This window comes from Erpetoichthys calabaricus, chromosome 13 (genome assembly GCF_900747795.2).
Source record: "Erpetoichthys calabaricus chromosome 13, fErpCal1.3, whole genome shotgun sequence".
NCBI classification, from domain to species: Eukaryota; Metazoa; Chordata; class Cladistia; order Polypteriformes; family Polypteridae; genus Erpetoichthys; species Erpetoichthys calabaricus.
The window spans coordinates 55,085,422-55,106,694 of NC_041406.2; the positions used below are offsets into that span (position 1 = coordinate 55,085,422).

Here is a 21,273-nt window from a genome sequence, read left to right on the forward strand (position 1 = left end):
CAGCGGAGAAGTAGTGTGTTAAAGAGGTTATGAAAAAAAAAGGAAACATTTTAAAATAACATAACATGATTGTCAATGTAATTGTGTTGTCATTGTTATAAGTGTTGCTGTCTTTTATATATACACACACACATAAACATATATATACATATACATATATATACATATCTACATATACACATATCTACATATATATACATATACATATATATATATATACACATATCAACATATATATACACACATACATAAACACATATCTTTAACACACTACTTCTCCGCTGCGAAGCGCGGGTATTTTGCTAGTATGTATATATATATATATATATATATATATATATATATATATATATATATACATACTAGCAAAATACCCGCGCTTCGCAGCGGAGAAGTAGTGTGTTAAAGAGGTTATGAAAAAAAAAGGAAACATTTTAAAAATAACATAACATGATTGTCAATGTAATTGTGTTGTCATTGTTATAAGTGTTGCTGTCTTTTATATATACACACACACATAAACATATATATACATATACATATATATACATATCTACATATACACATATCTACATATATATACATATACATATATATATATATACACATATCAACATATATATACACACATACATAAACACATATCTTTAACACACTACTTCTCAGCTGCGAAGCGCGGGTATTTTGCTAGTATGTATATATATATATATATATATATATATATATATATATATATATATATATATATATATATATATATATATGTGTGTGTGTGTGTATGTATATGTGTGTATATATATGTTGATATGTGTATGTGTATATATATATGTGGATGTGTATATGTATATATATGTTTACGTGTGTGTGTATGTATATATATTTTTATATATATATATATATATATATATATATATATATTATATATATAATATACACACACACGTAAACATATATATACATATACACATCCACACACATATATATATATATATATATATATATATATATATACATATATATATATATATATATACACACACATATCAACATATATATACACACATACATAAACACTCACATATACATACACACACACACACACACACATATATATATATATATATATATACATACTAGCAAAATACCCGCGCTTCGCAGCTGAGAAGTAGTGTGTTAAAGATATGTGTTTATGTATGTGTGTATATATATGTTGATATGTGTATATATATATATGTATATGTATATATATGTAGATATGTGTATATGTAGATATGTATATATATGTATATGTATATATATGTTTATGTGTGTGTGTATATATAAAAGACAGCAACACTTATAACAATGACAACACAATTACATTGACAATCATGTTACGTTATTTTTAAAATGTTTCCTTTTTTTTTCATAACCTCTTTAACACACTACTTCTCCGCTGCGAAGCGCGGGTATTTTGCTAGTATATATATATATATTACACATACATATACACACATACATGCAGTTTCAATAACATAGAAATCAATATAAACAACATTAACATCATTATCATATGAGAATATGAAGTAATATATAAGAAGCACATTTCATATAAATATAAATTATTAAACAGTAAAATCTTCTTCTGTAATTTGCTATCGTGGCTATTTGTTTGTCTGTCCAGGATTTTAAATCACCTGTAGCTCGCAAACCGTTTCACCTATTGACTTGAAATCTGGTACACATATAGTACGTCACGTCTACTATCCGCTTTATGGGTGATGATTGTATTACTCTTTTTATCTTTATTTTATTTTATTGTAGAATCAACTCCTATCTGCGCACACCAGGGCGGCCATGGGCGGATGCGTATGGTGTATTCACTCCATGTTATCGTGCATTGCGCTGTCACTGGTATTTTGATAAAAGAATTTGAACAACATATAAGAAGCGTATAAATTATTAAACAGTAAAACATTAACATTTAAGAAGTACAGTTACATTAAGTACTATTGCAGTGCCTTCGGGTATACCTCATTTTTTGTTTGCCCATTACATGCTTAAATGTATACATTTTTTGGTGTACCTACCCGAGAACACGCGACATATAACCGAGCGTGGGAGAAGCATGGATTTTAAACACGCGTTGAGTTCATCTGCTGGTCTCCCTCGTGGAATAACTGGTAATGTTTGACTAAAATCTACAGCGAGTAAAACGACATTACCTTCTTTTTTTTTTTTTTTTACGATCTCTGAGATCTTGCTTTTTTTGGTTCAAGGCTTCATAAGCTCTTTTATGTTCTATGGTGTACTTATCCCAAACCATCATCTTTGAATGTTGTAAGACTTTCGCCTTGTATGTAGATCGGGGTAATTACATTCATTGCATTCCTAGTCTGAATCACAATCTGATTGTATGGGTGGTTACCTGGCACTGTAGGGTTGCCACCCGTCCTTTAAAATACGGAATCGTCCCGCATTTGAGAATGAAATTGCGCGTCCCGTTTTGAATCAATACGGGACGGGATTTGTCCCATATTTTTTTTTATCATTTTTTTTAAAGCAGCGTCTCATGCAAATCATCCCACACGCATTTTATGAAGATGCCTCCTTTCCTACTTTTGATTGGGTAATACTTGATGTCATCGTTAGTTTGATTGGTCTTTTTAACTGTCCAGTGAGGAGGGCGGGTCTTTTAAGTAGAGTCTGCAAACTGTTGGCACTGAGATGTGGCACCCGCTGCAGTATGCGTCCCTTATTTTTTTGTATTAAAAGTGGTAACCCTACCTGGCAGGTAACGCTTATGTTTGGTCATGAAGTCGTCTGAAATCCGCCACGTGCCCTCTTTTAATTGCGAGAAGCAGATATATATAGCCAAATTCTCGCGCTTCGTTGCGGCGAAGTACTGCTTTTAATTTTTTAAGAAGAAAAGAAAACCTTTTTAAACAGATCGAAAATATACCAATAACAATTTGTTAAGGATCTGTTTTTTTGTGAACCTCGCTTTTCACAGCTGTCGCGCCACGGCGTGTGTTTCGTTTATTTGACAGTATGTAGATCGTGGTAATTACATTCATGGCATTCGTTTTCTGAATCACAATCTGACTGTATGGGTGGTTACCTGCCAGGTTACGCTTGTGGTTGGTCAGGAAGTCGCCTTACATCCGCCACGTGCCCTCTTTCTGTTCCCAGAAGCTGATCATAGAATGGTTTTAATAGTTTACTTTCAAATAATGCAAAGAGTATGCGACACGTGTTTCTCCCTGATTCTGGGCTCATCAGGCATACACACTCACTGCATCCCCTCTCGGGAATCGAATCTCTATCGTCAGCGCCAGAGTTGAAGCCCCTAACGTTGCGGTCAGCAAGTCGGCTAACATCCGCCATGTGCCGTCTTTCAGTTGCGAGAAGCAGATCATAGAATGGTTGAAACTGTTGCCCCTAACGTTGCGCCACGGCGTGTGGTTCGTTTATACCTCGTGTCTTCTCATTAAACTTTTATCTCGCGAATATGTTATTGCAATCCGCAGCGGGAGCGTTTCTATAAACTTAATTTAAACTTACGTTTTACACCGTGCTTTGTTTCCCTTATGAACATGCTTGTATGCTTCACTCGCTCCCTTCTCAATTGTTTAATGAATTTTTTGCTCTTCGCTGTTTGCGGCTCTTCCTTCATTTCTCCCTACTGCGTTCTTTTATCTCGCGAATATGTTATTGTAATCCTTAACGGGAGCGTTTCAATAAACTTAATTTAAACTTACGTTTTACACGGTGCTTTGTTTCCCTTATGAAGATGCTTGTATGCTTCACTCGCTCCCTTCTCAATTGTTTAATGAATTTTTTGTTCTTCGCTGTTTGCGGCTCTTACTTCATTTCTCCCTACTGCATTCACAGTCTTTTCACGTGATTACGTGGGAGGCGTGATGACGTGACACTCAACTCCGCCTCCCACGGCCATCAAGCTGCCGTCCATTACAGTATATTGTCAATAAAGAGGTTCCAGTTATGACCATTATGCGTTGAATTTCGAAATGAAACCTGCCTAACTTTTGTAAGTAAGCTATAAGGAATCAGCCTGCCAAATTTTAGCCTTCCACCTACATGGGAAGTTGGACAATTAGTGATGAGTGAGTCAGTCAGTCAGTCAGTCAGCGAGGGCTTTGCCTTTTATTAATTAGTATAGATATATATACTGTACACAAATATATATATATATATATACGCACACATACACACATATATACATATATATATATACACATATAAATATATATACATACATACATATACATACATATATATATGTATGGAAGCCAAGGTCTGTGATACGGTTTGCAAATTTGCAGCTAGAGATCCACAATAGGAAAAAAAATGAGTCGTGTATCTTAAAATAGTTTTTTATTCCTAAGCTTTCAACAGCTTACCAGGTGTCATCATCAGAGAAAAATGGTTAGACATACAGGAATTCAAGGTAATATATAGGAGGTAATGGGTATGAGTGGAGGGGGGGTTGTGGGGGAGGGGTAATAAGGGGGGGTTCAGAAGGCGTTGGTCTTAAAGTCTTTTTCTTATTTGGATGCTCTTCTTTTTAATCCTGCATATGCTGGGTTCAAGTGTCTGTTAATGGCGTTTTCATTAGAAAGTCATGATTCAGCCAACTCTCTGACACTGTTAGTATTGTCCCTGAATTTTACTTTCACAGAGTCCCAGTTAAATGTGTTTCTAGTGGAACTTGTATGTATATAAATCAGAGACTCTGGGTCTTTCCTTCTGACACCATTGCAATATTCCTGTATACGTGTTGAGAGTCTTTTAGATGTTTGTACCACATATACTGTACTGCTGGGCATGCATTGCATGGAATGCTGTAAACTGCGTTCTTTTCTCCGTGGTCAACTTTTTCCTTTTGGCATTGAAAATGACAGTCCATAAAGTTTGTTTTAATAGAAAATACTATAGACATAAAGAAGGCATGCCAATTGGATCTCCGTTTTCAAGACTCTTAGCTGAACTGATTGATATGATTATGATTGATATGAAGACTTACATATGTTTGATACATACGATTATTTTTACATTGATTTGGATTATGTAGTTTATGTAGTGCATACAAATCTACTTCATAACTGGCATTCCAATAGAAGTTATTCCTTTTATATTTCAACAACAAATATCTGTTTGCAATACATCATATACCTGTCAGTAAGAGGTGTTATCACCAAACGAGAAGTGTTTCCCAAGTATTCATATGAGTACTGGAACTGTGCATCACAAATGTTGGCAAAACAGTGCTTTTCAGCATCATCCCAGCGATGACGGAGCTGGGATAACCAAACAAATGCTTGCGAGTTAGTTACCTATGAAATGGAGAAAACAAAGAAATTATTACTTTGCACATACAAATAGGCCAACAAGTAGCCATGCTTGTGAGAACAGTTCATTAAAAAAACTTGGTTTTTTTAAATTATAAATTTCACTTTTGCTTGATTGCTATCAGCTATTAGCTAACACACGCAGACTCATATACACACATACATTCAGATAAACTCACACATGCACATATGCACACACACTCTTTTAGCCAATTATTTAGATAACAGCCAGTGATAAAGTGTTCCCTAAATTAAGTAATGATGTACATACTGTATTTTTCAGAATGGTGAATCTAAATTTACCGAGTGACAGAGGGTGTGGATGTACAAATGACTGTTGTGTTATGGACTAAATGCCTGTCTAGGTTTGGTTCTTGAAATAAACAGGTTCAAAAGAACAAAAGGACAAAAAATAACACTTGTTTTAATATACAGTATATTTGTTTATGTAAAGATTATATAGTGGACTGTAATTTATAGTACTCAACAGGTCTTAATATTGCTTTATACTAAGATATAATATTGCTACTTACCTGTTTTCTCTAAAGAGATATTACTGGAAGATTTATAAAGTTTTGTTTGATTAAAGGCAATGAAATACAAATATTTTGTCAAGGGTAACACAGCAATTTGCTTATAGATAATTTCTAATAGCATCTCAGATACGTAACTATTAACTAGAATCATATTCTAATAATACTGTAGTTAATATAAAATATAATTATTCTAAAAAATCATAATCATTGCTACTGTTAAAAACAAACTTGCCTTTTGAGCCACTAGCTTTGCCACAACATCTCTGGCATGTACATCAATTGTACATATGGTCATAATCTTCTGCCTATCTCCAGGACTAAGCTCTCCTAATAGTAAGTTGATGAGAGCATTTAGCTGAGCAATCTGTAAGGAAAATAATTTGGTTATGCACATAATATTTAGAAGTAATAAGTGTTCATCCAAGTTACACATGGAAACAGAAAGGAATCTAATAAAAAGCTTGAATATATGGCAGTATAAAGATATATAAATTGAATGATTCTAAGTATTTCATTAAACCTTCATTTGTGTTTAATCTAGTTTAAACTTCAGGATATTTGCAAGAAATCTTAAATTGGTTAATACATTTAATATATGTACTGAACATACAGTACGGATAGTACCGACTGTGATTTTTATATTCTTTGATCTTTTCATCCATTTCTTACAAATTAACAATTCTATGAATACTGATTTTTATCTCTCTATTATAAAAAAAAAATCCTGGGAGGGAGACTAGTGAGACGAGACGTGATCTTCTCAGAAGACAATGCGACTTCCCACGAGAGACACTTTAACGTCACATGAGACAAGGCAGTGAGACAACATTTAAAACAAGTTCACAGACATCTAACCAAGCAGCTGTTGGAATGCTTTTTGGCAGACAGACATCATGTGCTCCCAGCTCTTAAAAAAACGACAAGCGAGAAGCAGAACGCGCAGCTTGCGAGCAGCAGAAGCAGGAAGCCAGCAGATGATCCGACCGCCCCCCCCCCCCAAAAATAACACAAGCGGCAAAGAGGCGAAATGGCAAAAGGACAGCTGCTATACAGGCTTTGAAATGATCGACGCAAAGAGCGCCAAACAAAAAACGCAGCTTGCCAGCAGCAACAGGCCAGCTGATGATCCGACTGCAACTCCTTAGCGTGCGTTCAGCCCCCCCTTCACAACGCGAGCGGTAGAGACATGAAGTGGCAAAAGGTCAGTTGCTGTACAGGCTTTTAAATGATCGACGTGCAGCACAACAAAAACAACACGCAGCTCGCCAGCAGCAGCAGCAGAAAGGCAGCAGATGATGCCATCTCCTTAGCGTGCGTTCAGCCGCCCCCCCCTTCACAACACAAGCAGAGTTATACGTCCTACGAGAAAGATTTAACCATGCCCGGGGCCGGAAATAAAGGACAAGTACAGTAATCCCTCCTCCATCGCGGGGGTTGCGTTCCAGAGCCACCCACGAAATAAGAAAATCCGCGAAGTAGAAACCATTTCTTTATATGGTTATTTTTATATTGTCATGCTTGGGTCACAGATTTGCGCAGAAACACAGGAGGTTGTAGAGAGACAGGAACGTTATTCAAACACTGCAAACAAACATTTGTCTCTTTTTCAAAAGTTTAAACTGTGCTCCATGACAAGACAGAGATGACAGTTCCATCTCACAATTAAAAGAATGCAAACATATCTTCCTCTTCAAAGGAGTGCTTGTCAGGAGCACAGAATGTCACATAGATAGAAAAAAGCAAACAAATCAATAGGGCTGTTTGCTTTTAAGTATGCGAAGCACCGGCACAAAGCTGTTGAAGGCGGCAGCTCACACCCCCTCCGTCAGGAGCAGACAAAGAGAGATAGAGAGAGACAGAGTTTGTTTTTCAATCAAAAATCAATATGTGCCCTTCGAGCTTTTAAGTATGCGAAGCACTGTGCAGCATGTCGTTTCAGGAAGCAGCTGCACAAAAGATAGCAACGTGAAGATAATCTTTCAGCATTTTTAGACGAGCGTCCGTATCGTCTAGGTGTGCGAACAGCCCCCCTGCTCACACCCCCTACGTCAGGATCACAGATAGTCAGCGCAAGAGAGAGAGAAAAGTAAGTTGGGTAGCTTCTCAGCCATCTGCCAATAGCGTCCCTTGTATGAAATCAACTGGGCAAACCAACTGAGGAAGCATGTACCAGAAATTAAAAGACCCATTGTCCGCAGAAATCCGCGAACCAGCAAAAAATCTGTGATATATATTTAAATATGGTTACATATAAAATCCACGATGGAGTGAAGCCGCGAAAGGCGAAGCGCGATATAGCGAGGGATCACTGTATTGTTTTTACAAAAGTTTAAAAATAAAAGTGAAAATAATGCATATGTAACAATTCCCATGAAAATAACAATCTCTTTAAATTGTATATGCGGTAAATCAAACCCAGGGGTGGGCGAGCAAAGAGAGCAGGGGACGGAGCCCCCTAATCTTGGAAAAAATACTGCAGACTATGCACTTATGAATTTGAAAAAGTACAGTAAGAAGTTACTGCATGTTGTTGCTCATAAGATAACCTTCAATATGCAGATTGTGTCACTTGCTCACAGATTCCACTAAACAAATGCCTCCTTATCTGCCCACAGAGCTCTCAAAGCTGTCCTTCTCAGTTCCTGGTATAGACTAGAGTTGCCATCAAGCCATGCACTGCAGCTCCTCTCAATAACATCCAGGGTGCCCTGCGAGACGAAACACCGGCAATACCAATTCAACCCTTAGCAACCTTCAGAGTCTCATCATGGAAAGTCTCCCACATCATATTAGAATCATCCGTCGCTCCCAAGTATGTTAGTCCCTCAAACAAACTGCATGCAAACTCATTTGAAACAGCCTGATCTTGGAGTCTGGCCAGGACCAGCCTCATTCTCTGGGTATGTGGTAGCCTACTGGACCTAAGCTGTATCTTCAGGGTACCAACAACAATTCTGTGGTCAGAATTCACAAACTGGGCAATTCTGTAGATCCTGCAGTTCTGCAGGAGCCTCTAGCGTCTGCCCACGAGGATGTGATCGATCTCCTTCACTGCACCACCAGTATTGGAGTACCGAGTCCAATGATAGGGCTCAGGGCGCTGGAACCAGGATCCAGAGATCCATAGCCCCTGACCCTTTTGCAAAGTCAAGGAACATGGAGCCACTTTCACCATGACTGCCAGACCCACAGGGACCAACACAATCCTCATAGCCAGCTCTGTCAGTACCAGTGGTGGCTTTGAAGTAAACCATGACCTCGTGGGCACCCATCAACCACCAAGTGAAGTTGCGAATAAAATGTCTCTCTCATCATGACATCACTTACCGCAGTCAGAGCATACACTGAAACAACAGACAAGGCCCCCAGAGAGTGCCTTAATCAGAGGCTCATAATATGTTCATTTAAAGGAGTGATATTTTACACCATTGGGAGAAGCCGATCCACCACAGCAACAGCTACTCCCAGAGAGACCAGACCAATAAAAGGTGTACCCACCTACAGAATTCTTGCCAGTCCCCGGTCTACGTACCTCAGAGAGTGTCATTACTTGAAATGGAGAGACAAGACATTCCATGCACCTACCCGGATGGGTTGCCTCAGATTAGAACCAGAGTGCTGCCAAGCAATGGGTGACACCTCAGCACCACGCCAGCTCAAATCCCCAGGTCTGATCCCATTGGCTCTCCCACAGTTTCAACTCTTACGGGGATGAGGCTGCTGGGGGCTTTCCCCCATTCCCTTCATTGTGCGAGCAGCCTTTCTGTGGCCGGTTGCTGCAGAGCTATTCCCATGGAGAGCAGAAAGGAGTCCTGTCTGCTGTTTCAGAGCTGTGTAAAATTTTTACGATGGCTGGAGTGCCAAATCCTGCCACCAACCCCCAAGTTTTTTTCCTGCAAGTTGGAGGACCGCTTGCAGGGCCAGATGCAGTTTAACGTCATACCCAGGGTAAACATAATTTACACACCTATTTCAGTCATTTTACAGCTTAATGGTAAAAAAGGACAGAAAACACTATAGATATGCACAGGATCAAAGCCTTTGAGTAGTAGAGCCATCCATCACAAGGACAACTAGTCAATCACATGAGTCTAATGTCACAAGTCCTGGAATTCCATGTGGAATTTCAACATAAATAATGCCCCATGTTTAAAGAAATTGTAAGGTTTCTAAACTTGGTTGGGACTCCCCCCAGTGGGACGACACGCCGAAGGGAGTCCTGAAGCATCATAGCCGCATCTGTGGAAGACAGTTTATCAGTTGCCGGGGCAACCATGAACTCCCAACATGGAAGCAGCTTGCAGCTAAAGCAGATTCAAGTAAATCGCGATCGTGCTATGAGCACTTGCAGTTGATGGGTGATGCAAAGAACATTATAAATGCAGGGAACAGGATTACTTGGCCACTAGCCTGGCCACGACCCTGCCTGATTGCTGTGTCTGTGTGTAGGAGAATGGTAGATCCTGCTACAATAAATAACCGTGCTGTTCCTGTTTCAAGCTGAATAAAGTTGGTTTTGCTAAAGTACTGAGACTCAGCCTCGTGTTTTGGGATGCAAGACAGGGACTCACACATCACAAAATGAAAAGAGAAACAACACAGGACTTCAAAGACCAAGACATGTCAGAAAGAGACAGAGTGACCATTTTCTTTGGATGTCAGAAAATACAATCTTCTACATCATGCTGGTTGTTAAACTAAAAAGCCGCCGAGGACAACATCCACCCTAGATGTTCATAATTTTCATTAGGCTTTTCTAAGACTATATCCAGATTTTGCTATCAATTTTATTATTTATCACTAGCCAACCCGCGGCGTGCCATACGCCGCATAATCAGGCCACTTTTTTAATGATTTTTAAGCACAGGGAAAAAATTTACATTTGAAAAATCCGGGGGAGAGGGGAAGGATGCCCATTACGCCCCATCCGTCTTGCTAGTCTGCTGATTTCTCGTTCAGTAACCTGTGAGTAGTGATGGGTGGGGTGAAGCCTCGCGAAGCATCAACATGTTTGAAGCAATTGTGTCGGAAATCGTATCGAAGCTTCGAAGCATTTGACACTCACCTCTCTCGTGACACCTCCTGGCCATTTTCATTAACGTTACAGAAACTTATGATACACTTCAATGACGTCTGTTAAAAGTCGTATTGCTTTTATTTTTTCGTAGCTACAGACTGACAACGCAGAGAAGGGTTCGTCAGCAGCTTGTAGTGTGTGATGTCTAAAAAATATAAATATAACTAACGCCGACAGGCAGAATGCACTATACGATAGCAAGAGTTAAACAAAATAAGACGCCTCACCTCGTGCATTCCCGGCTCTTTCAATTAGTATTTACTTTTGCACTGTATCATTATAATCACTCCTGTTATTAGTATTATAATTAACCCTGATCTTTTCTTGAGATCACATTTAATAGCCTTAAATGTTTTCTTTTTGCTCTGTCTTAATTAAAACGGAGTAGACAGAAAATAAAGGTTTATCCCTGTACTTTGCCATGATATAGGTAAGCACATTTCAGAAAGAAAATGTGAAATCCTTAAATCACAGATGTCATTATTCGATCAAGTATTAAAATCTGCAGTGCTTCGAAAGCTCGACACAGTGTCGAAACCTGAGTATCGAGCGGCCCATCACTACCTGTGAGTCACGTAGAGTCTTCATTGTTGTTTGCGATTCTGGCCGCTTTTCACGTACTGAGTTGTTCCGGAGTCACAGTTGAGAAACAGTTTTTTAATGTCTTTTAAGCACAGGGGAAAAAATGAACATGTGGCCCGGTGCATTCTTTAACTGCCTTGTGGCGCTGTAGTAGTACGGATGCTTTGCAGTAAGGAGACAGTGGAAGATTGTGGGTTCGCTTCGCGGTTCCTCCCTGTGTGGATAGCAAATTATCCGCGACAAACAAACTGTTTTACACACTGCAAACCAATCCGCGCCGCTTTTTCAATGTTTTTTAAGCAGAGGGAACAAAATGAACATTTGCAAAATCCGTAACGCTGCTTTCAGTAAGTACAATGCACACGCGTTTAATTTGTCAGCCACTTTTTGCCAGCTGTCTTTGCTGGTTTGGGCCGCTTTTGCAGTGTTACCTCTTGTGTATATTATATCTTGAAATCCTTCGAGTTGCTAATTAACTAACTAACACCCACCCACTCAGCTTGTGTGAAAAAAATGCACCCGTTCTTTCATCATTTTGTTGCAGCCTATCAAAGACTTGCTGATCATGTTTTGTAGACTGAATATATATTGGCTTTTCACTCAGCGCGAGGGCGCGCATTCATCTCGGATTATTACATCTTGCTAGACTAATCTGCTACACGGCTGCGTTTGAAAAACCGACTTATCCCGGATGAGTTTCACCGGCATTAATGATTAGGAATCTGGTTGGAACAAAACCCTGCAGCAACAGGGGTTCACCAGGACCGAGTTTGGCAAACACTGCTGAACAAACCGACTCAGGTGAGGAGTGAGGGCGGGCAAAGTAGTTGCAGCTATTGATTATTCAGTGTTGTTTGCCTGGGTGTCTGATCTGCTCAACAGGATTATAAATAAAAGTAAAACAATGTGAAAGCAATGTCACAGGTGATCCTGTGGTATAGCGGGTCCACAGCTCCCCTTCAAAAGCCCATTTTTAAATAAATAATCATCGCACTCACAGTGTAGCGAGGGGCGTGGAAGTGTGGCTGAAACGGTTTCCGGGTAGACTCGTGCTTCGGGCATTTCTCCCCTGTGCAGTGTGTGAGCGAGTGAGGAGAGAGAGAGAGAAAGCCGGTACGTTAGAGTGAGCGAGAGCAGGCTCGAAGGCAATGTGTTCCTGTGGTATAGCGGGTCCATAGCTCACCTTCAAAAGGCCATTTTTAATCAGGCGACTGACAGTAGTGGAGTCAGGCACAGAGAAGGTCAGCTGCAGAGAGAGCGTCTCGACTGTTGCAGGGCCTGAAGCAGGTGAGACGCTAATGAAAAAGAGGCACAGGGCTTATTGGTTTTTAAAGACTGCTTCCTTCATTGTGTTTTAACTTCAGTTTTAAAGGATTGTGTGGCTCTCTCTTGCGCTGCCTGTGTGTGCCTCTGTCTCTCTGTGGCGCTGCCTCTGTGTGTGTGCATGGCTCTCTCTCGCGCGCTGCCTGTGTGCGCTTGTCTCTCTCTGGCGTTGCCTCGGTGTGTGTGCGCGGCTCTCTCTCACGCTGCCTCGGTGTGTGTGCGTGGCTCTCTCTCGCGCTGCCTCTGTGTGTGCGCTTGTCTCTCTCTGGCGTTGCCTCTGTGTGTGTGCGCGGCTGTCTCTCTCACGCTGCCTGTGTATGCCTCTGTCTCTCTCTGGCGTTGCCTCTGTGTGTGTGTGTGTGTGTGTGTGCCTCTGTCTCTGCCTGTGTGTGCGCGCGGCTCTCTCTCTCGCGCTGCCTGTGTGTGCCTCTGTCCCTCTCTGGCGCTGCCTCTGTGTGAACCAAGATTCCACTGAGGTTGACTAATGAAAAGTCAACGTGGCTCAGAGCTGCAAGTGGACTGTGGCACAGACAAACAGAAATGACAGCATGTTTTTCGAGGCGTCGCGTCCGAGTTGGTGGGCGTGGCTGTGATTTTTTCGGCGTATCCAATGGTCTAAGAGTTGGTGGGCGTGGCTCCTTCCTGCGTGCGCCATTGGCGTCTTACTTGTCGGCTGTTTAGTGAATCCACGCCCCTTCCGGCGTGCTTTCCATGGTTGGCTACTTGTCTTCTGGCTTAGTGAATTATATATATAGATATTTTCTTCTGTTGGTATTATTACACTATAATAAATAGCAATAAATATAGTAACTATGTTGCTTTCACATTTCTGTAATTTGTCTTTATATCTAGAGTGACAGAAGTAAAAAAGTAACTTTTAAGGTAGCTGCTGCAGGGGAGAGTGGCATATTGCTCATCCTGCAGGGCTTATAAAGACAGAGAGGTCTCACCTCAACAGAAGAACAAATGCAGCTGAAATTATCCCGAATGGTTATTAAGTGTTATATAACCAAAGGATGTTGAACCATTACTGCTGGTGACAGTGAGTCTCTATATGAAGTACCGAATGGTGACAGGCATGAAGCATTCATCTTGCATATTCATGTAGATGAGATCCTATATGAAATACTATAGAGTGACTGGCAGTTAAGCATCACTCATACTTAGTTGTGTGAATAGGATCTGTGTGTGTGTGTGTGTGTGTGTGTGTATAAGAGAGTACCTGTGTGTATGTTAATCTTAAAAGTATGACAGCAGACAAACTCGGAAACTAACTTGGTAAGTCTCACAAATCCCTCAATAAATCAAAGAGGACCAACAGAAGCTGCAAATTACAGGTCATCAATTTACTATACAGTATAATCAACAAAGCTTTCTGATTCTATAGTACATTAAAACTTACAGAATCCATCTATTAGTATCTCTCTCTCTTTTAGTTGAATTTGCTGTTGCTATCAGTTTATGCATAACTGAAAATGAGACTCTTAATGGTGCTTTATCTCCTTGGTATTATGGCTTTACCATAGAGTATTACAGTATATGTAGATTGTTGGTGTTTGCCAAGAAGAGGCTACTATTTATTTTGAACTCTGAAATTTTGCTTGGGTGTTAAAAATCACTTTTGACTTTTACAGGAATTGTTAATTATGCTTAAATTCGATTAATATAAATCCATACAAATGGTAAAGAATACATACTTTACAAATAACAAATGCACAACACCTGCTTTTTGTTGTAGTCCTTGAGTGCAGTTTCAAAACCTTCTTCGAGTCTTTCAAAAGCAATGCCCACATCTGTTGTCCACCATATCTGTGAACTAGTTAGGGCCACCTGAGCAGGGTAGTCAAACACCCATTGGTCTCTGGGTTTCTCTTCATAGGCTCCAACTGCTTCAGTAATATGACGCCGAACTGTTTCACGCATTGTTTCTTCCAAATGATTCAACCAAGTTTCAACCTTAAGAAATCAAGACAAATACTTGTTAGGGCAAGACTCATTATGACTATTGGTAGCCAACATTGAACACATCTAATCACATGTTAGACAATAGAAACATATACAGAGGGTTGGAGCATATGTCAGCAGCAATAGACACAGTGCATGAATTAGGACTGGAATGGTTGCTAGTCCATAGCGGAGCACAAATCCATGCAGTCATACAAAGCCAATTTGGAGTCTCCCTAAAACCTAATATGCCAATGTTAACTTAAAATATAGGCAAAACCTTTAATAAAATTGGAACTGTGAGTGACGTTTTAATTTATATTATTAAATACATCCTTCAGTACTGAATGTGGGGGCTTATCTTTCAAGCCATAATGCACTAAAGAATAAAGGATATTAATAATAATTACATTTACATTTTACATTACATTTTAATAATATAGCAATTTTCCCATGCTCAAGGAGCTTCACAGAGTCTCAGAAGGAACAGCAGGGTACATGTAATACTGGATACAAATATTTTATACATAGAACACTAAAAAGGATAAATAAAGGATATACAAAGTATTAAATAGAAGATAATAAACCAGAGTAAAATACTAAATTCAATACTAGAAGAAAGGCCAAAAAATAACATAATTTGTGATATAACACAAACAAATTATTCTGAGCATCTGGACAGAGGGAAAGGAAGGGGTAGAATGTTAGGTTAAGTTAAAAGCCTTACTGAACAGATGAGTTTAAAGTTGATTTTTAAAAGAATGAACTGAGTCGACTGATCTAATTAATTTAGGGTGGTTATTGCAGAGTCTGAGAGCTATAGAGCTGAAGGTCCTGGCACCCAAACAGTACAGATTAATGTGAGACACAACAAGAATGCAGAATAAGTGGACCTTAGTGGACGAATAGGAGCATAGTGATGGAGAAGGTCACTGATATAGTCCGGTGCAAGGCCATTTAAAGCTTTGTAGGCTATTAACAGAATTTGATATTCAATCCTGTAAGACACAGGGAGCCAGTGAACGTGAAGCAGGATGGGTATTACGTGCTCGCTGTTGCTGATTCATGTAAGGACTCTTGCAGCAGAGCTTCTTATTAACTGGAGCTGTGATGTAAGATTTGAAGGGACACCTGCCAATAGGTAGTTACAATAATCAATCCGGGATGTGATACAAGTAACTTTCTCATAATTAGAAAAGAAGAGGAATGAGTGAACACTGGATATGTTATGGAAATGGAAGTAAGAAAGTTTGTTAATGTGGTATATGTGTATAAGAAAGGGAGGAATCAAAAATGACACCAAGATTCATTGAAGAAGGTCTGATGAGAGTGATTGAAAAGGAGATCATTTTCTCAAGTTGCACTTTAGTGCTAATTTGCAGGAGCTCAGTTTTGTTGCAATTTAATTTTCAATAGTTATGCTCCATCTAGGTTTTAACTTCACTGAGGCAAGTTGTGAGCTGAGAAAGCTCTGATGAAGTTTTACTTTTAACACTGAAATAAAGTTGAGTATCATCTGCATAAAAATGATAGAGTCCAAAGCTACGAATAATATGGCCATGGGGAAGCATATAGATACAGAAGAGTAGAGGGCCAAAGACAGAGCCCTAAGCAACTCCGTGTGGGACTGCTGCTCAGTTGGATCTACTGTTGCCAAGATTAACAAACTCTTGCCTATTGGTCAGATAGGACTTAAACCACTGGAAGGCAGTGCCAGAGATACCCAGATTGTAGTCTATTCTGGATAGTAGAATGTCATATATGATAGTGTCAAATGCTGCACTGAGGTCTTAGAGAATTAATATTCTGGTTTGTGCAGAGTTTGCTGCCATAAGCAAATCATTAGTTATCCAAAGCAGAGCAATTTCACAGCTGTGCTGAGATCTGAAACCTGACTGAAAGGGTTCCATTCATTTATTAGAAGTTAAATAGTTAGCGAGTTGGGAGGCTACAAAACACTTGAGAACTATTGGCAGTAAAGATAATAGAGAAATAGGCTGAAAATTTTAAGGCTGACAAAATCAAGACCAGACTTCTTAAAATTGGGGTTAAAGAAGCGATTTTAAAAATGGCTGGCATAGAACCAATGTCAAGGGAAGTATTTATTATTGTCATAACAGTTGGGATTATGGCATGAAGGCCGGATTTAAGACGTGTTGTAGGGATTACCGGAATACTACAAAAGATCATTAGGCAGCCTGGGCTAAGATACATACAATAGTTTGACATTTTAAAAAATATAGACAAGACATATTGCGCTTTCCTGAAATTACATCTTTCAATGTAAGTCAATGCCACTAAAACCTTCAAAATCTATAATTTACTCTAATTTAACATCAATATAACTGCTATATGAATTTGCTTCAGTATTTGTAACAAATCAAATAAATAGTCCAAAGAAGTGAAACTTTTTTTAAATTATAAAGGAATGTTATCTTTATTTTAAAATGCGTGAACATATAATACTAAAGAAAAAATACATTTACTGTAAGTTGTAACAATTATTCAGTCTTTATTTCTTTGTACAGTCTGACAGGAGTAACAATGTACTATGCAAATTAAATAATGATTCAAAACGCTACTCTAATTGTTTACAATAGATTACACAACTATATAGTCAACTCTTGATCAGCCAGGATAATGAGATGACCCTATACAAATGAAATAAGGATGGATACTTCGATCCCAGGTGACAAAATCATCCCGGACAGAACTGTCAAGTCTCTTTTAGTTTACTTTTTCATACCATGCTTTTCCACATATCACTGCATTCTCCTTGTCTTGCCCCAATTTAGTCCGTGTTTCAGTCATTCATTAAGGTACAATTTGACTTCTTCCTTTTATTTTTTTATTTTTTAATATATTTTATTAATTTTTATTGTAATCATTCCATACAAATAGATCAATTTATAATCAAACAAATTAAAGACAAATCAAACCCCACCCCTGAGAAGGAGAGCTTAGCTAAAGGAGAATTGCTTAGGGCTTTTAAATAAGACAACATTAAGCAAAGGAAAGGGAGAAATAAATATAGATGTAAATAAGAGATGGAGAAGGGAATTAAATGCGGTAATAGTAATTTCTCTTATTCTAAAATAATATTGATCAGATCCTGCCAGGTTTTGAAAAAATTTTGTACAGATCCTCTAACTGAGAATTTGATTTTTTCCAATTTCAAATAATATAAAACATCGGTGTCACACTGACTTATCAGAGGAGAGTTAGGATTCTTCCAATTTAACAGAATAAGTCTGTGTGCCAAAAGGTAGTGAATGCAATCACCGTTTGCTTATCCTTTTCCACTTCAAGTCCATCTGGAAGAACACCGAACACAGCTGTTAGTGGGTTAGGAGGGATTGTGACCCCAAGGCTGTCTGAAAGGCACTTAAAAATTTTTGTCCAAAATGATGTTAATTTGGTGCAGACCCAGAACATGTGACCCAGTGAGGCAGGAGCTTGGTTGCAGCGTTCACAGGTTGGATCTTACCCTGGAAACATTTTGGACAGTTTTAAGCGAGACAGATGAGCTCGATACATAATTTTTAGTTGGATAATTTTATGCTTTGCGCATATGGAGCTCGAGTGAATTCTCAGCTTTGCTGCCTTCCACTCCTTTTCTGATATATTGATTAAGAGATCTTCTTCCCAATGTCCTCTTGGATCTTTGAAAGGTAGGGACTCTAATAGGATTTTATATAATGCGGAAATGGTGTTTAATTCCTCGGCATTGAGCAGTATTTTTTCCAGCACTGTGGAGGGTGTGAGGTGGGGAAAATTGGGCAATTTCTGTTTAACAAAATTTCTAATTTGAAGATAGTGAAAGAAATGTGTAGCTGGGAGGTTGAATTTTGAACGTAATTGTTCAAAAGATGCCAATATGTTGTCTATATAAAGATCTCTGAGCATTTTAATCCCAAAACTTTTCCAGGTATTAAAAACTGGATATGTTTGTGAGGGTTGAAAGACGTGGTTTTCTTGCAGAGGTGCCACCGATAAAAGATTTTCCATCTTAAAATGCTTTCTAATTTGGTTCCATATTCTAAGTGAGTAAAGCACAATTGGGTTATTAGTATATTTGCGATAACTTGCATTTATTGGAGAGCAGAGCAGGGAGTATAAAGAAGTACTACAGGATTTTATTTCTATTGCGGACCAGGCCTGTGTATGTTCATTTATTTGTGTCCAGGTTTTTATGGCTTGTATGTTTGCTGCCCAGTAATAAAACTGAAAATTAGGTAGAGCCATGCCACCTTCTGCCTGAGGTCTTTGCAGGGTTGCTCTTCAGATACGTGGGTGTTTTGAGTTCCAAATGAATGAGGTTATTGTTGAATCTAATTGCTTAAAAAATGATTTATTGATATATATTGGAATGTTTTGAAATAAATAAAAAGAAGTTTAGGAAGGATATTCATCTTAACAACGTTAACTCTTCCGGCTAGAGTGAGATGAAGGGTTGACCATCTATCCAGGTCTTGCTTAAATTTTTCCATACAGACGGCAAAATTTTGTTGATAAAGAGCTTTATGTTTACTTGTGATATTTACCCCTAGGTATTTAAACTGATCTGCTATGGTAATAGGTAGGGTGTTCAATCTAATATTATATGCTTGTGAATTCACTGGAAAGAGTATACTTTTATTCAGATTAATTTTAAGACCAGATATCTTTTGAAATTCTGTTAGTGCTGTTAGAACTGCAGGGACAGTGTTTTCTGGGTCTGATATGTATAAGACCATATTATCTGCATATAGAGAAATTTTCTGTTCCAGTCCTTCTCTGACAATCCCCTTTATCTGATAAGAATTTCGGCAGTGAACCGCCAGTGGTTCAATGGCGATTGCAAACAGCAGTGTTGACAAGGGACATCCTTGTCTGGTGCCACGTTCTAGCTTAAAGTAGTCTGAGCAAATGTTATTAATACAAACTGAAGCTTCTGGTTTGGTATACAGTAGTTTGATCCATGCACAAATATTCGGGACAGACCCAAATTTCTCCAATGCAGTGAAAAGGTAGTTCCATTCAATCATTTCAAATGCTTTTTCTGCATCTAATGATAGTAATATCTCTGGGGTGTTTGATTTTGCTGGTGAATATATAACATTAAACAGGCGTCGGAGATTGGAAGATAGATGTTGGCCTTTAATAAATCCAGTTTGATCCTGTGATATTACCGAGGGCAGCACTTTCTCCATCCTTCTAGCTAGAATTTTTGAGAGTATCTTAACATCATTATTCAGGAGTGAAATTAGTCTGTATAATGCACATTGTAACAAGTCCTTATTTTGTTTAGGAAAGACGGTGATTAATGCTTGTCGAAATGTTTGAGGTAGTATTTGGTTGTCTCTAGCTTCTGTAAATGTTGCCAATAAGAGGGGAGCTAGCTGAGTGGAGAATTTCTTATAAAATTCTACGGGGTAACCATCAGGGCCTGCTGATTTCCCGCTTTGTAGTGACTTTATAGCATCTAGTAATTCTGTTAGCGTTAGAGATTTATCCAGTTCCTCAGCACTTAAAGCATCTATTTGTGGTGTCTGTAATGTATCCAGAAATGCATTAGATTCTGTGTTGTCTTCTTTGAGCTCAGTAGAATATAAGGATTTATAATAATCTCTAAATGTGCGCATTATATTTTTATGGTCTATAATTTCTTCTCCATTCGTGTTGGTAATTACTGGTATTGCATTGCGAACTTCTTGTTTGTGAATTTGTTGAGCTAAAAGCTTATTAGCTTTTTCTCCGTGTTCATAGTAATGATGTCTAGACTTATAAATAAGTTGTTCAGTTTCTTTAGTTGTTAAGATGTTAAATTCTGTATGCAGGGCCTGCCTTTTCCTGTGGAGAGTTTCGCTTGGATGCCTGGCTTGTTCTTCATCTATTCTAGTAATTTCGCTTCTTAGCTCTGATATTTTCTTGGTTTCTAATTTATTTCTGTGGGAAACAAATGAAATAATCTGTCCTCTTAAGAAGGCCTTTACAGTTTCCCAGAGTGTTCCTGCAGAAACCTCTGTGAGCGTGTTTGTCTCTAGGAAGAAGCTGATTTGTTAGGATATAAATTCTATGCAGTTCTCATCTGCCAGTAGAAGAGGGTTTATGACAAGGTTGTGGGTGACATGGGACTTCCATACCGGCCAGGACAGCTAGAACTATGAAGAGATCTGTTAATTGATGAATATCTACACAAAATAATTTTCATTGTCTCTGTTTGTGGTTAAGACATAGTCATAAGTCTATTTTTCAACAACCCAAACATGCTTGCTGCAATAAACAAAACAGAGTTTATTCATAACATAAGGATAATAGAAGATAGATGCTCATGGTGTATCTGCAAAGAGTTAAGTGTTTATGATTTTTAAATAGTTGCATAGAAGAAAGATGGCAACTATACTTTACAAAAATGGGATTCTCTGTTAAGACAAAGTGACATCATCTAAGAGGAAGGAGACGTTTGTGATGCCTTCCT

At 38.6% G+C, this 21,273-nt stretch overlaps 1 protein-coding gene across 1 annotated transcript in view; it reads right to left on the bottom strand.

Annotated features, from left to right (window-relative positions):
- Nucleotides 1–21,273, bottom strand: part of LOC114663749 (dynein axonemal heavy chain 11) — a 341,140-nt gene that overhangs the window by 176,123 nt on the left and 143,744 nt on the right. The window contains 3 exon segments of the mRNA XM_051936024.1: nucleotides 5,176–5,336; nucleotides 6,120–6,251; nucleotides 14,592–14,825. Coding sequence (XP_051791984.1) covers nucleotides 5,176–5,336; nucleotides 6,120–6,251; nucleotides 14,592–14,825 — 527 coding nt within the window.